Raw genomic sequence first — 15162 nt, forward strand, 5'->3', positions numbered from 1 at the left:
AATGAATGTCTGCCAGATACCAAAGTCAGAACACCCTAGTTTGTCTGTCATTCACTCTTTCAGTTCCTTGAAGATAGCACCTACCTCAGCTCTTAAGTCAGTCTCATGGGTGCTTTTCCCTGAGACAGACACTTCCATGCTTGGATTCCACTCCATCACACAGTGTATAAAAGATATTAGTATTAAATATATTGTACACCATGGGGAATATAGCCAAAATTTTATAGTAACTATAAATGGAGTATAACCTTTAAAAATTGTCTCTCTCTTGTACGTCTGTTACTTAATATGGTACATCAGCTATACTTGAGTTAAAAAGACGAAAAACAAAGGAGACTTAGCAAATAATGGGGGGATTTATCCCCTTTTTAAGATAAACAGGATCATCAAACTAATTCTTGTCTGTTGTCAAGTCCTTCATACGAAGAACCTGTGGCCCTTTCCCAGACAGAAATTGTACCGATAATAGTAGGGGAACGCATGTGTCTTCTGCTGAATTCCTGTGAGAAGTCTTCTCTCTCACCAAGAATGTTGCTTGCATTCTATTTACTGTTTCAAATAGAGAATGTAAGTCCCCTCCATGCCTGAGCTGAGAGGAGATGGTTACAGTTGAGCCCCAGTGGGGAAATGAGCCATGGTTGGCTATTACCAAGAACAGATTCTTTCTGCCCCGGGAGAGGAGATAAAGAGGATGAGAACACGTGACTTCCTAGAACCTGCCACCAGTCATGGCTTGAGAGGGTCCCCTTTCTCAGAGTGAGCCGCCGGGCGGGAGTGCCCGGGCTGAGGGTGCAGTGTGACACTGGAGGGGGGAGTAGGAGGGCAGCCGGGGACCTCGGGTTTGTCTGTGTTGGAGTACTTCCGCCTCACCGGCATCTTACAGGGCCTGCGCTCGCTTTGGAAGCTCGTGAGGCAGTTCTGTGTCCCTCAGCAGCTCTCTCTCCATGGCCGGCAGTCGGCTCCCGTGTCTGCAGTGGCAGCCCGCCTCCCTCTCACCTTGGTGCCTCCTCAGTCTCTCCACACAGATGTCCTGTGGGCCCTAGACACCCAACACACCCTGTACTAATTTACCCTCTTCCTCTGAAACCCCAGACCGGTTCCCCTTTCTGAGGGTGGTTCGGAGTATTGGCTGGATTGCGTGCTCGTCTCCAGCCCAGGCTGCTGCTGGCATTCCCGTGTATGGTTGATATTTACATTGCAGGTGACTCACGAGAGGATGCCCTCTAGACAGCTGAAATCCTCTTGGTTGACCTTTGACCTTGGGCCCAAAAGCTTGGTCAGCAGAGTGGGGCTGGGCTTTAGCCACTGTCAGACCCTTAACCAGACCTTTACACAGGCTGCTCCAACCAGCCTTCCTTCTCCTCCATTTCAGGTTCTACTGGCAGATTACATTACTTTGCCCCCAAATCACATCTAATCTCCTTGTCCTGTACAACAGAACAAACAAATGAAACTCCCCCTGAAAAATGCTTAAAACGCTTGACTCTATCACTTAAGGGCAGTCACATGATTTCTTCCTCTGTTGCCCACCCTTTGTTGTTCATTGAAATTCCCTTCTCCTGTGGTTTACCACATTCTACTTCCTATTAGATTTGCAAATTTATTTCCCTTTTTGGAGTATAAAGCTCTTTGAAGGTAGGCAAAGTATTGCAGCCTTCTTTCCAGCCTCTCACAACCAAATTCAGTGTCTTTCCTGTGCAAGTCTCTTATCAGTGTATGTTGAATAAGCAGCTGTCCATTTTTCCTAGTTTGAAGTTTGTGTAATGATGGGAGCTGCCCGCTTTTGACCATCCCGGTGGAGTAGGGCCTTCAGAGTCATTGCTCTACGGTGTGCAACTTGGGGATGTTTCTCAGTCTCTCCAGCCCTATTTCTTGTTGTTATTGGGGCTAGTACTCTAACCTGTCTGAGTGTGGTTGTGAGAATCAAATGACTTAATTCATGTAAAATCCTGAAATAGCTTTACCCCAGTGATAACCTCTATGATTATAGTAATAATAGCCTCTATAATAATAATAATAACAGTAACAGTAATGATGATAATGATTTTATCATCATCCTCCAGGTTCCCAGCACTAAAGCCAAGTCATAAGGTATTTGTTAGACCATCAGTGAGTGTGAATGTGACTACTTAGACTTGAGGTGGTGGTGGTGGTTGTAAGACTAAATCAGTCTTTTTTGTTGTGAGTATAACACATTGATTCCTTGGCATAACAGAGTTGACTATATTCAGGTCTTTCGTATTAAAGGTATAATTTCCCTGTATGAATTTCATGGCTAAGCTTACCTGTCCTCTGCAAGGTGGTTTACATCATGTCTGGAAAACCTTCCTTCTCTCTGCAGATATGGTGTTGGTCCTGCCACAACGGATGTGCCCTCTTGAAAATGTCGGCCCTGCCCAAAGAACAAGATGACAGCATGTCGCAGATCCAGAAGAACTTCTCGGATAGGTCAGCACTATTGGGCATCTTGTTATCGTTTAGTTGGCTCGGTTGTTTTCCGGGAAGCTGGGAACAGTTCTCGGGAGTAAGTCCATTTCAGTTTACCTACTGATAAAGCCTGAGTGCTGGAAATACAGCTCAGCGAGGTTGTTTTTAATTTGAAAAGAGTTGGGATGACGTGGTCCTGAAGTGCATCAACTGTATTGTATTGAGAGACACACGGCCAAAGTGTTTAGGGGGAAGTAGTCTGATAGCTTTAATATTGACGGTTGTCAAATTTGGGTCAAGGTATAGATGTCACTGTGCTATTCTGTTCTGGCATGTTTGAAAATTTTCAGAATAAAAAAGTTAAATGTTTTTATTCACCCCTAAACTACATGAATTTAAAAACAAGAAAAGGAGTGGACTTAGGAGTTAAATTGCCTTGGTTCACATCCTGGCTCTTTCAGTTTATAGATGTGGTGGCTCTGCTGCTTGTCCCTGAGTTCCCGGCCCCGGCTGACCAGGAGTTGCCGCTGGGCAGCAGTTACCTCACTGGGGAGGAGGCGCTGGGAGCTCTGCACACAGATCCTGGCGCCTAGGAAGTGCTCGGGAGAAACTTTGTGACTCAGGCCTGTTCTTCTAATGTCTCGTTCCTTCCTGATACCTAGGATTTACAGGACCGTCCACAGGCCCCCCTATGAGACTGCTAAAACTGAAGACCTCTCAAGCAACTTCCTGTCCCTGCAGGAAATCCAGATGGCATACTCTAAGTTCAAACAGCTGTTTCTGATAGGTGAGAAGAACTCTGAGCCAAACCCGCTGTCACCTGGAAAAAGACGTGCTCCATGGCTCGGGTGAAAGGCGGTGCTTGTCCCTGGGTTCCTTGGGTCGGACACGGCTATGGGGGTGGGAGTCACAGAACGGAGGGGCTGGTTACCACGGGGCTGGTGGCCCTTGCCACATTTCCTCCCATCATTTCCCCTGGGCTCTTGTCCCATTGCCCCTTCTCAGAGCAATGAACACAGAGCCACCCTTCTCCTCTCTTCCTTCCTTTCGTTTTTAGTAGTGAGCGTTGGGCTTCTTCCTTTAGAAGTTGTGGAACTATGCAGTACCTGTATTCCCCAGCTGTTTTGTAAGGTCAATGATCTGTTTGTTTTTCTTAGTCACTTACTGAATGGACTCTTCCTCCACTGAGTGGAAGTATTTTATTTTATTTTTCTGATTCAGCATATATTACAGTGTAATATATATTACACTGGATGGTGACAAAAGAAGTGGAGAACCACAGTCCTGGATCTCCAGTGTAAAAATATACAGTGTAAAAAACTCCAGTTAATCAGAAATGTACAAAGTAGAAAATTAAATATGTCCATCCTTGCCACTCCTCCTTCCCTGCCCAGGCTGCCCAGTGTGAAGTGTTCAGACCTTGGATCAGATTTAATCAAGGTCGGTCACCTGTTGATTCTTTTCACCCAGGCCCTCAGCAGTGAAAGCAGTGAATCCTAACCACTGTACTGCCAGGGAATTCCCTATTCTCTTCACTCTTTTTTTTTTAAAGATATTTTATTCAATAATTTATGTATGGGGTCGCTAAGAGTTGGACACAACTGAGCGAGTTCACTTTCACTTTTCACTTTCCTGCATTGGAGAAGGAAATGGCAACCCACTCCAGTGTTCTTGCCTGGAGAATCCCAGGGACGGGGGAGCCTGGTGGGCTGCCATCTATGGGGTCACACAGAGTTGGACACGACTGAAGTGACTTAGCTTAACTGCACTGGATCTTAGTTGCAGCACATAGGATCTCCGATGTTCTTTGTAGCATGTGAAATCTTTAGTTGTGGCATGCAAACTCTTAATTGAGGCATGTAGACTCTGTAGTTGCAACATATGGGATCTAGTTCCCTGACTAGGGATTGAACCCAGGCCCCCTTCATTGGGAAAGATGAGTCTTAGCCACTGGACCACGAGGGAAGTCCCTTCTCTTCACTCTTTTTTTCAAATGTATTTATTTTTGATTGAAGGATAATTGCTTTACAATATTGTGTTAGTTTCTGCCATACATCACATGATTCAGCCATTGACACACAGATGTCCCCTCTCTCTTTACTCTTGAGTTCGTGTTTACCCTCTGATGTTTGTCACGCTTATTGCGTTTCCCAGCTTTTCGTTTTTAGCCTAGTGGTCTGACTTAGGATTTACTCAGTCATTCAGCCAACATGTATTGCATTTCCATTATACACACCAGCTATGCCAGGCATTGGAGACAAAGATGACTGTGACACCAAGGGAAACCAGTGTACACCTCTAACTGGAACACACTGGCAAAAAGCAGGCACGTGGAGGAGAAGTAAGAAATTGTGCTGGTTGATCCAGGACTGTGGTTCTCCACTTCTTTTGTCACCATCCAGTACTGGCAGGGGTATCTGCCTTCTCACTGATTTGAGTTTGCAACTTTCACAGGCAGTAGACTTCTGTAAAATGCAATGCTTCTGTCTCCAGTTGGGTTGGGAGGTCGTGTCCAGTGTGCAGGATAAATATGTGTGTGTTTAAGACTCCAGTGGAAGCTAGCTCTCCCCTCAAGTTTCCACGGCATCAGGACGTGGCCTATTGCATCTTCCACTTCTAAGAGCAGCAGGCTGAATGTTGGTGTGTCTGCCTAAAGCATGTTTCTCTCCTTGTCGAGCTACAGGGTGGCCGTGACTTGGTGGACAGATTGTAGGGCACTTTTTTACTTGTGCAAAAAAAAGTCTATTTTTGACTACCACACCCTTCCAAAGGTTTACGGTTCAAAAACCACTTCAGCTGAAGGCTTGAAACGCACTTGACTTAACCGGAGCCCGGTGCTAGATTCTCAGTGTAGCGTAGGGCTATGCCACTGAGCAGCACAGGTTCTACAGCGGCTTCTGCAAACAGTGCCCGACTTCTTCACTCTTGTTTCCTTTCTTTTCAGATAATAGTACTGAATTTTGGGACACAGACATCAAATGGTTTTCCCTGCTGGAGAGTAGCAGCTGGCTGGACATAATCAGGTATTTCAAGGTGTTGTTTTGCTCGTAAATTTCACAGTTCGGTAAACCAAAGTAGTAAAGCAAACGGACAAATTAACTGTTTTATATTTCACAGTTAAATATTCTTAGGTCACATGTTCTGTTCAGGGCTCAGCTGGATTTTGCATTTGTTATTTATTATTTCTGTGCATGTCTGATCAGGATTTACGAATATGCTACCTGCCCACACAGATCCGCTCCTGAGACTATGGACCAGGGATGGGAAGGCTGCAGAAAAGGGGGTGTGGGACCCCAGCATTCTAACTGAGCTGCAGTGCTCACCTCCAGGGAGGAGGCTGGGGGTTGGGAAGGTGGGGGATGCTGAGTTCTCCGGTTTTGTTTTTATTTTGGGCGGGGGGTGGTTTGGTGAAAATCAGGGATTGAACTTGCATCCTTGCAGTGAGTGCGGGGTCCTAACCACTAGACAGCCAGGGAATTCCCAGATGCTGAGTTTTTATTGCATACTTTTTTAGAAGAATTCGCTATCTTTTATGTCTCTTACATATTAAATTGCTTTTTACTATAATGAGTGCCAATTAGTCTTTCTCATTTGGGGGATTAAGTAGAGATTCTGAGAGAACAAAACTTTTTTCCCTGTCCTACTTCCTATTTTGAATAGCTTCTCTCCATTGCCCTTAAACAGAGGCGAGGGCAGAGGGAGGTGCAGAACAGGTATGATGCTTGGGTGAGAGCGAGTGAGCGAATGGCTCTAGCCCCAGGGCACCTCTGAGGAAAAGGCAGGCCCCCTCTCCCCCCTCTCTCCGCGTTCTCCCTCAGCCCTGCCTGGTTTGTACAGAGGAGCCACAGGCCTCCAAACCCTTCTTAGCAAATAGGTATTGACGAGCCTGCTGCATGTCCCATAATTTGAATATATAATTGCAAGTACTGTGATAGATGTTATAAAATAAGAGGCCCTTTCTTTCTGTGGGGCTTGTAGAGAAGGTGTGCATCCCTAACCAGCTGAAGAGCCTGGGGGAGGCACCCCCGTGGCAGGGTTATCAATCCAGGAGGTGGGGCTGCTGATGGTGGCAACAGTTTCAAAGGGAATAGTGTGTCTAGAGAGACAAAGGGATTTCGGGACACATGGTCCTTTCCAGACAGGCGGATACATTTAGCCAATGATCTTGAATTAAACAAAATGGGCCTGTAGCACAGCCTCCAGATATAGACATTTTAGGGTCTTTCTAGGACTTACTGCCACACTCAGGTATAAATCTGCAGTAAGAATTCCCAGTTTAGGAATTGTCTAAGAGCATTTTTACGTCTGACTTTGGAATTCCCTTCTGAAAACTAAGTTTCTAATAAGCAGATGAATGTCTTGCAGTACCTGAATAGTGTAAACAATAATTTGTTTCTTTTCTGGAGAATGTTAGTATGAGACAGTAAGTGAGATGGAACACTGAAGATCAAGTTAGACTGCCTCTAAATTTCTTGTTGTTCATAATACCAAGCTCAAGATCTATTGTCTGTTTTACTTGTCTCTCTCCTATTTAGGCGCTGCCTGAAAAAAGCAGTAGAGATTATAGAATGTCTAGAAGCCCAAAACATGAACGTTCTTCTTTTAGGTAATACATTTAAAGCACAAAGGGTGGTTTCCTTTTTCCTTTACTGGAGGTTCTGTTTCTGTATATAGAGATTTATGTAAGTGGAATTGTCTTATAAAGTGAAGCCGCTCAATCATGTCCGACTCTTTGCAACCCCATGGACTGTAGCCTATCAGGCTCCTCCATCCATGGAATTTTCCAGGCAGTAGTACTAGAGTGGGTTGCCATTTCCTTCTCCAGGGGATCTTCCCAGGGATCGAACCCAGGTCTCCCATATTGCAGGCAGATGCTTTACCATCTGAGCCACCAGGGAAGATTGTCTTATAAAAGGAGTGAGCTAGTGTAGAAATCCTTCCCATACTTTTTACCCTGACCTTGGAATCCTTGCCTTGGATTTCATTGTTATAGTTTAAAATTACATTCCTTCACTTGGAACTTGGCAGATGTATTCGCAGCCCAAGAAGGAATTGTTTGGTGTCTTTACCAAAGCTCACATTTCCTGATATTTTGGGGTTTTGTTTTATACTAACTCAGTTAAAGTTTGGATGACCTTTTTTGTATGACGAGACCCATGGATGGTTTAATTATTATTTCTGCATCCTTGTGTCTGACAACTTTGTGCAGTTGTTGCAGAAACTGTGTGGTCCATGATTTCCTTTTCCAGAGTAGACTGAAGTCGCTGTACATGTGGGCTGGACATACACACCCAGTGTGTATAAGCCTCGTGCAACAAAGATTGTTTCTGGGATTGGTTAGATCTGAGCTAAAATATTATCTGCCATTGTGAATATTTAAAGTTTCTTGTGGCCCCATGCTTTAAGCAGAGTGTCTCATGCTTCCACACCCTCAAGCTTTTATCATTTTTCTGACACTCTCTGCGAGAGTGTCCGACTCCTGGGACTTAGCTTTTGTGAGCAGACCGGAAATGTGTCAGCCTATGGCTTCTGTACCCTGTGACTTAAATTTTAACACGCGGACTGAGCACCTCCCACGTAAGAGCTTCTGCCTTCTGGAAGTTTACACCCTATTGAGTTTGAGAGAGAGCTGGCATAAGGGTGTTACTGAAAAAGATCTGGTTAACAGTGGCCAGAGTACTGAGTAACTGGTGAAAAGGAGGGATAAAGACTTGGGGGCTGAGGAGTACAAGTGCCCAGGCCAGACTGCACCAACCCCAGAGGTGCGCAGAGTGAAGTGAGAACGGTCAGCAGGTGAGGCTGAGCTGTGCCTCACTCCCCGATAGACGGCGGAGCCATGTCTTCTCTGAAATCTCACTCTCTAGCCACTCTTCCTGGGACTTGTACTGATAATATACTTCATACACAAGAAGAAAGATTCTCTTGAATACTGAAACTTGTTTCAAAAGAAAGATGAATATAAAAATCTGTTTCTTCTGAACCCTGGGGTTCCCATGGTTTAGACTTAATTTCCTGGAGGAGAGATAGGAGCACAGTAAGCCTGGCCCTGGAATGCTTCCTGGCCCCGGGGTCACAGGAGAGGTTAACAGTGCAAACACCTCCCTACTTAGGATTCATTCTGAAGTTTCTCTAACCCTGTGACTACCAGAACCATCGTCCTCATGGACGTTTTCAAATAGCAACTTGAGTGCCGCTTCTTTTTGTAAAGTAGAAACTACGAGGATGTAGACCTTGACTTTAAGGACTGTGAAATTCTTAAGACAAATGCTCAGATGTAGACGTATGTTGTTATTTGCTACGAGTGGTAGATGGTGAACAAGGATGTGAGCGGAGTTTTCATCATGTGAGTTTTGTACCGTCGCCCAAGGGGTGGACACGTGGCTTATACTTACCAGGGAGAGTTTCACCTCTAGGCTAGGCAGGCCCCTCCGTGCTCTCAGATGGAAATGGCAAGAGCCATGGAGCTGACAATCAGAGCATTTTGGTGCAGTCCAGGGATGTTACCCTTTCTCCGAAGCAGAGGTAGCGGAGGAAAGGCGGCTGAGAAGCAGCTGAGCCGTGAAACAGTGAGCTCAGGGATGGCGATCCTGACGCCCCAGCTGGAAGGGTTTTAAACTTGGTCTGTGGAGGCCAGCAAGCTGCCATACCCGTGCCCTCATTGTGTGGCGCGTCTGACCCCCCATGCTGACACTGGGTTTGCCGCGTTGCATCTATTCACCAGTAAAGAGTCCATCGTTAGTGCCAGTGTCCCTTGGAGCCGGTGCCAGCCAGGCTGGAAGCGTTTGTCTCTCAAGCTGAACATGTTACCTTTTGCCACCAATGGCCCAGCCTTTTTGGGAGTTAGAACTTGACTGTCGGGGTAGACGTTGGTGTGGGGGCCCTGCTTTTGCCTGTGCCCCCCGCGGCTCTTCTAACACTTGGTCCCCTCTTTCCTCGCTGTGCTGTTGCCTGGCAACCCCACCCCCCACCACAGAGGACAACGCCTCCGACCTCTGCTGCCTCGTTTCTTCTCTGGCGCAAGTGATGATGGACCCCCACTGTCGAACCGTTTTCGGTTTCCAGAGCCTTGTCCAAAAGGAGTGGGTCATGGGTGGCCACTGCTTCCTGGACCGCTGCAACCACCTCCGTCAGAGCGACAAGGAGGAGGTGAGTGTCCTCAGCACAGACCTGTGCAGCCTCGGACACACGGAGCCCCGTCTCTCCTTAATACCTGCACAGCGCACACCTTAGGAGCTTTTCAGGAAGGCGAGGACCAGTCACTGGTCAGTGAGTGTGAATGATTTAAACACTGGAAACCCTTCCCAGGGAAAAGGGATATTTATTAGGAAGTGTGTTCAGAACCTTCTCTTCTAAATTGTGTGTCCCAAGGGTGTATTATAGTTCACGGTGGAAGTGATGTTGACTTGTAAAACTTAAATAAAAATGAACTCGGTGGGACTCTCACAATTTCTGATAAGTTAGTCTTTGCAAAAAAATAAATAGGGTACAAGTTTCCCTGTATATACATAATAATGCATAATAACAAGAAAATACATAATAATACATACAAAATACATAATAACACATAATAATAAGAAAATACATAATAACACAAAGTAAATTTCCCTTGCAATAAACCCTTTCAAAATAAAGCCCAGGATTATGTGAATGCTATCCATTACCTGGGCCTTCGCCATGATAGCTGCAGGCCTGAAGAGACAGCGAGACAGTCCAATTAGTGAAAATGAGTCCCCCCACCCCCCAAACTGGGACGTACTTGTCTTGGTTACAGCTGTGCCAACTGCTTTGGCTGCATTATTAACGACCATGGAAGAAAAAATGAAAACATGTGAACTGTAATTAAATCACCTGCAGAGCTAACATATGCTAGCAGGGTGGCTGGTGGTTTTTCTTCCCCCAGATAATAGGCAAGTCTGTCTGCGGTGCTGGGCAGCTTGACACAGCGGCTCTGGAAACAGAGCTGAGGCTTCTGCCCATAAAGGCTTGGTGTGTCCTGCGAGACCAGGCCGCCCTTGCTGGGCCTGCAGATTTCTCTGAGGACTGGTCTATACTCATCTGTGTCCCATCAGGCTGATGATGAATATGTATCACCATCTTTCAGTCTTAGAAGGGACTTGCCTTCCTGAGAAACTAATTCGAAAGGTTGATGGCACTCAGCAGAGTTGGTACTGTGTTGGGAAGAGGGTATTTTTGCACGTCTTTTGTAGTCTGTGTATCTTGAGAGCAGGGGGACTGACGGGCACCGTGTGTCTAAAGGGGAAGGAGCCCCAGAGCAGATCCGCCCGCTCACCCAGGCTGGGAGGAATCACTTGTACTTTCTGAGCCCATTTCCTTGACTGTGCTGTGAGATTCAGATATTTTCCACTCTTATGTAATGCCACTGAACGTGAAATGAGGTGTGAGATAAGGTTGCCATGTAGACCTTTCTTCACATCTCAACATCGACACCTTGGACTTTTGACGGAAAACTGGATGGTCCAGTTTGTGATGTAATTGACACAGCACTGGACTAAGTCAAGAGCTGGACTGCCAGCTCCTGCCTCTCAGGAGCTGCGTGTGAGACCTCAGCCTGGCTCAGGAATGGAGAGACCGTGACGCAGTCTGCCTTGTCCCCCTGACGGGGTCACTGGTGACTCGAGGAGGAGCACTGGGGAACGACAAGGTGCCCTCAGAAACTCTACTAAGAAAGAGCTTGCCTCTGAGGCTAATAAAAGAGGCCATCGATGAAAAAAAATGCATTTGTGAAAAATGTTAGAAACTCATTTTTGTCGCTTCTGCTTCCTCTCCCATCTGCTTTCTCTTCTGGGCCCTCATTGTCAGGGCGGTGTGCATAGTCGCTCAGTCTTTGTGACCCCATGGACTATAGCCTGCCAGGCTCCTCTGTCCATGGGGATTCTCCAGGCCAGAATACTGGAGTAGGTATCCTTTCCCTTCTTCAGGAGATCTTCCCAAACCAGAGATCAAACCCAGGTCTCCCACATTGCAGGTGGATTCTTTATCATCTGAGCCACCAGGGAAGCCCCATTGTCAGGGCGGAGAAGGGAGTATTCACAAAATTTGAAGAAACCGAGTAGTTTTTTTTTGTGTGTGTGTGAGGAGGGTGGCATTCTTTGGTGGGGAGTAGTGTTTCACTTGTTGAGGTTCAGAGTTAACGTTCCCTGTCCTCAGGCTCAGTTGCAACTGCTCTTCTGCCAATGTCGATGGGCAGGGAGATTTTCCTTCATCTCGGGAGTGTCTTTCACATAGGGAGCTACTGCTGAGTCCCGAGGTTAATCCACGGGTGTGTGGTTTTTCAGTCAAGCATGTTTATCCCTGGGGTTGGGATGCAGTTGGGAATGGCAGTTGCCTGGAATGTGCTTCCCAGAGCATGCAGTGCCCAGGAGAGGCTACTCCACAGCTGTCCAGATGGCTGCACTATACCCAGGACCGCTGGCTTCGGACCGTTGGCACCCCTCCATCACGCGTGTCTTATCTTCACGTAGGCTCCCGTGTTCCTGCTCTTCTTGGACTGCGTGTGGCAGCTAGTGCACCAGCATCCCCCAGCGTTCGAGTTTACAGAGACGTACCTGACCGTTTTGTCAGACAGCCTGTACATACCTATTTTTAGCACCTTCTTCTTCAATTCGCCTCATCAAAAAGATATGAACGTGGTAAGAGTCGCTCTTAGGAACCTGTGTATTGAAGAAGCCGTGTCTAACAAGTAAGATGTAAGAGGAGCGATGATGAAAATGATATTGTCTTTATAACAGTGATTACACAGAGGGCCCTGTTCTGAGTACTTTCCAGGTATTGATATGTAATCCTCAAGTCCGAATTATTATTATCTCTGAGAGTGAGTCACTGAGGCCGTCACTGTGGGTCACAGGGTAAATATCCTGGCTGGGAGCCGGTGTGAGAGCTGGGGATTAAGCACATTAAAAGGGGTCTTTGTGAACAGCTCAGATGCATTCTCTTCCACTTGACGGATGCCGGGAGTGACTCAGAAGAGAGTGGAGGCAGAGGAGGGGAGCTCTGCTTTCGCTCTCTGCCTTAAACATCTTTATAGTCTCCCTTGAGGCCCTGCTTCCGGGGCTTTAACTCTGCTAGTCAGGGCCGCGACTAGCCCTCTGGGGGCCTGGGGTTTGCCGGAGCTGCCCTCCCGGTGGGTCTCACCGCATCCTACAGGGAGCGGGAAACAGAGCCCGGGCCTCCAGTCACACAGCCTTGCTGCCCGCCAGCCTCATGGCCTCAGGTGGTTCACTTCATTTTCCCAGCCTCCATTTCCCCAAAGGTAAATTGAAAAAATAGGAGCGACCTTGAGGGTGTAGTGAGCGTGTGGCAGCACAGTGGCCGGCACAAGTTCTGCTGGAAGTAACGTGTCCTGCCTCCTCCCCACCTAAAGCCATCGGGGAGCGACCACCGACGACCACAGCCTTCACGTGCGGTGCCGCGGAGGCCGGGTCTCAGGGCAGGCCGGGTGCGCTGTCCTGGAGCCTGTCTCTCCGCACTGTCTGCTTTCCTCAGCCCTCCCTGCAAACACTGTGACCTGTGCTTGTTTTGGCAGGGCAAGGAGAGCCAGGACTCACAAAGCAGGCCTTTGAATCTGCTCACCGTGTGGGATTGGTCCGTGCAGTTTGAACCCAAAGCCCAGACGTTGCTCACAAACCCTCTTTACGTGGAGAAGCCAAAACTGGAGAAAGTCCAGCGGAAAGGAACGCATTTCAAAGTAAGATTTGTGCATGTCTAACCCCCTTGTCTATGCAGAGATCTCCTTATGTGGAAGGATTACATTTAACCTGTGGATTCTGGGCACAGTCACAGAGTCGAGACTGTGATGGGCAGGTTGTCAGGGCCCCTGAGCATCCTTGCCTTCGGCAGATGCATGTTTGTCCCGAGTGTCCCAGGGGATGCTGTGGGGAATCGAGGGTCTCAGCCCTGCCCAAGTGTGATTGATAGAGCAGAGGGAATGCTGATCACAGTGAGGGTTTTCTGTCATCTGTACCAGTTCACGTCTTCACTAGCAAGGCCTCTCTTCATGCTAAAAATGGTGTTTGTGACTGAAATCTTCTGTCAGGGGTCACAGAGCTCTGGCACAACCATCACCCCCCGCCATTCTGTTGGAGCTGGAAGACAGCCATGGGCACCATGTGAGCAGACGGGCCTGGCTGTGTTCCAGTATTTACAGAGGCTGGCATGGGCCAGGTTGGGCCCTTGGGCTGTTATTTGCAGACCTGGGCTTAAATGACAAACATCAAATTATTTGGGTTTCCCTTTAGATATTTGTTCCTGATTTTACCAGTTATTAAAACTCCGACATTCCCTAGATGATGTATGATGTACATGGCATTTCTTGTTCTGCCTCCTGACTTGGGAGCCCCCCACAAAGAGGAGAGCAGGGTGGTCAGTGATGGTCCCTCGCAAGTCAGAGCACGTCACTGCCTTTTCCACCACCATCTTTCTGGTTCAGAAGTCCTGCGGGGCTCCTAGGGGCCTGGCCAGTTCTGGTGTGGGAGATGGCTCCATTCTAAAGGGGCTTGGGGACCCATGAGTCAATGCCAGCACTCACAGAAGGTGGCTCTGCTGGCTGCCGCTTCACCCCTTCAAGGGTCCTCAGGCCCAGGCTGGGTGTTAGCACTCCTGGTTAAGCCTCTGTCCTGTCTGCTGGGCCAGAACCGCCCTGCGCTCCTGCACAGCCAGGCCAGAGGTCAGTTTTGTCAGTGTGCTGTGCCCCCTGGTGGCTGCACACACGCCTCCCGCCAGGTCAAGATGGCCCAGCTGCCCCCACCAGAGGGGCGAGGGCACTCAGAGCCCTGAGGGAGGACATGGAAGCTCTACCTGTAAGTCCATTTCTCTGCCCAGGCCCTGTTTTTCTGAGCGTCCCTTTTCGTAGATGGGAGTGAAGAATCTAAGGGCCCAGGTTGCAGGAGCTGGCCCGTGGGAGAGGCTTGAGCTACAGGTCAGGGCATCTGAGGTTGTATTAGCTCATGCAGGGCCAGCGGTGGGCCAGCGAGAACCTTTGAGGCCGTTGGGTGAGGAGTCCTGGTGTCAGGCTTGGGGCCTCTTGTTGGGGAACAGGCAGCCTTGGAGACGTTCTGTAGAGACCAAAGAGCCGTGGCCAACCATGGCTGCCCTGGGAATGCCCAGTGCGCTGCCCCGTGATTCCCCCTCGAGACCGTGAGGTCCGCTCAGGTGTGGGGTCCCAGCCTCAGCCCCAGGCCTTGACCAGGCTACAGGGACACAGTGCTGCCCCCACCTGGCCTGTCCCGAGCGCTCCACTCACTTTGGGCTTGAGAGAAGGGCTTCCAAGACGGGGAGGGCTCTGTTACGAGTCCGGGCTCCCTCCGGAGCCAGACTGTGAGACCACACCTGGCACTTGGTACCGGGGCCTTTGCGCTTGACTTAACCACCGTGCCTTAGTTTTCTCGTGTGTAACGTGGGGCAGTAATGCCGACTGAGGACCAGGTGAGTGGTTGCATGTTCAGCACTGAGCATGGAGCCCGGCATGCAGTGAAGATCCCGCCTGCTTCCCTCATCCCTGACTCACCTGGGTCACTGGGCAGAAGAGGCCGGCCCCCAACTCTCCTGCCCTCAGACGGAAAGTCAGCAATCCTGGTCGTCTCTGACTTGGGGTGTTGTGAATGGTTTTGGTTTCTACGGTATATTTTTATTGTTTGTTCTACACTCCGTAATAAATACGAACCACTGGTAGGAACATGTTACAGAGTTAGGAGCCTAGTCTCAAAATAAAACTGTCTC

General features: G+C 48.4%; 1 protein-coding gene across 2 annotated transcripts in view; it reads left to right on the forward strand.

The window, feature by feature from the left end:
• MTMR12 (myotubularin related protein 12) overlaps positions 1 to 15162 on the forward strand; it is a 68550-nt gene that overhangs the window by 49370 nt on the left and 4018 nt on the right. For both annotated transcript variants that reach the window (XM_061393801.1, XM_061393802.1), the window contains exons 9-15: positions 2342 to 2448; positions 3090 to 3214; positions 5372 to 5450; positions 6963 to 7033; positions 9401 to 9573; positions 11910 to 12077; positions 12971 to 13132. In XM_061393801.1, the coding sequence (XP_061249785.1) occupies positions 2342 to 2448; positions 3090 to 3214; positions 5372 to 5450; positions 6963 to 7033; positions 9401 to 9573; positions 11910 to 12077; positions 12971 to 13132 (885 nt within the window). The remainder of the gene's footprint in view (positions 1 to 2341; positions 2449 to 3089; positions 3215 to 5371; positions 5451 to 6962; positions 7034 to 9400; positions 9574 to 11909; positions 12078 to 12970; positions 13133 to 15162) is intronic.

The sequence above is a fragment of the Bos javanicus genome, chromosome 20 (genome assembly GCF_032452875.1).
Source record: "Bos javanicus breed banteng chromosome 20, ARS-OSU_banteng_1.0, whole genome shotgun sequence".
NCBI classification, from domain to species: Eukaryota; Metazoa; Chordata; class Mammalia; order Artiodactyla; family Bovidae; genus Bos; species Bos javanicus.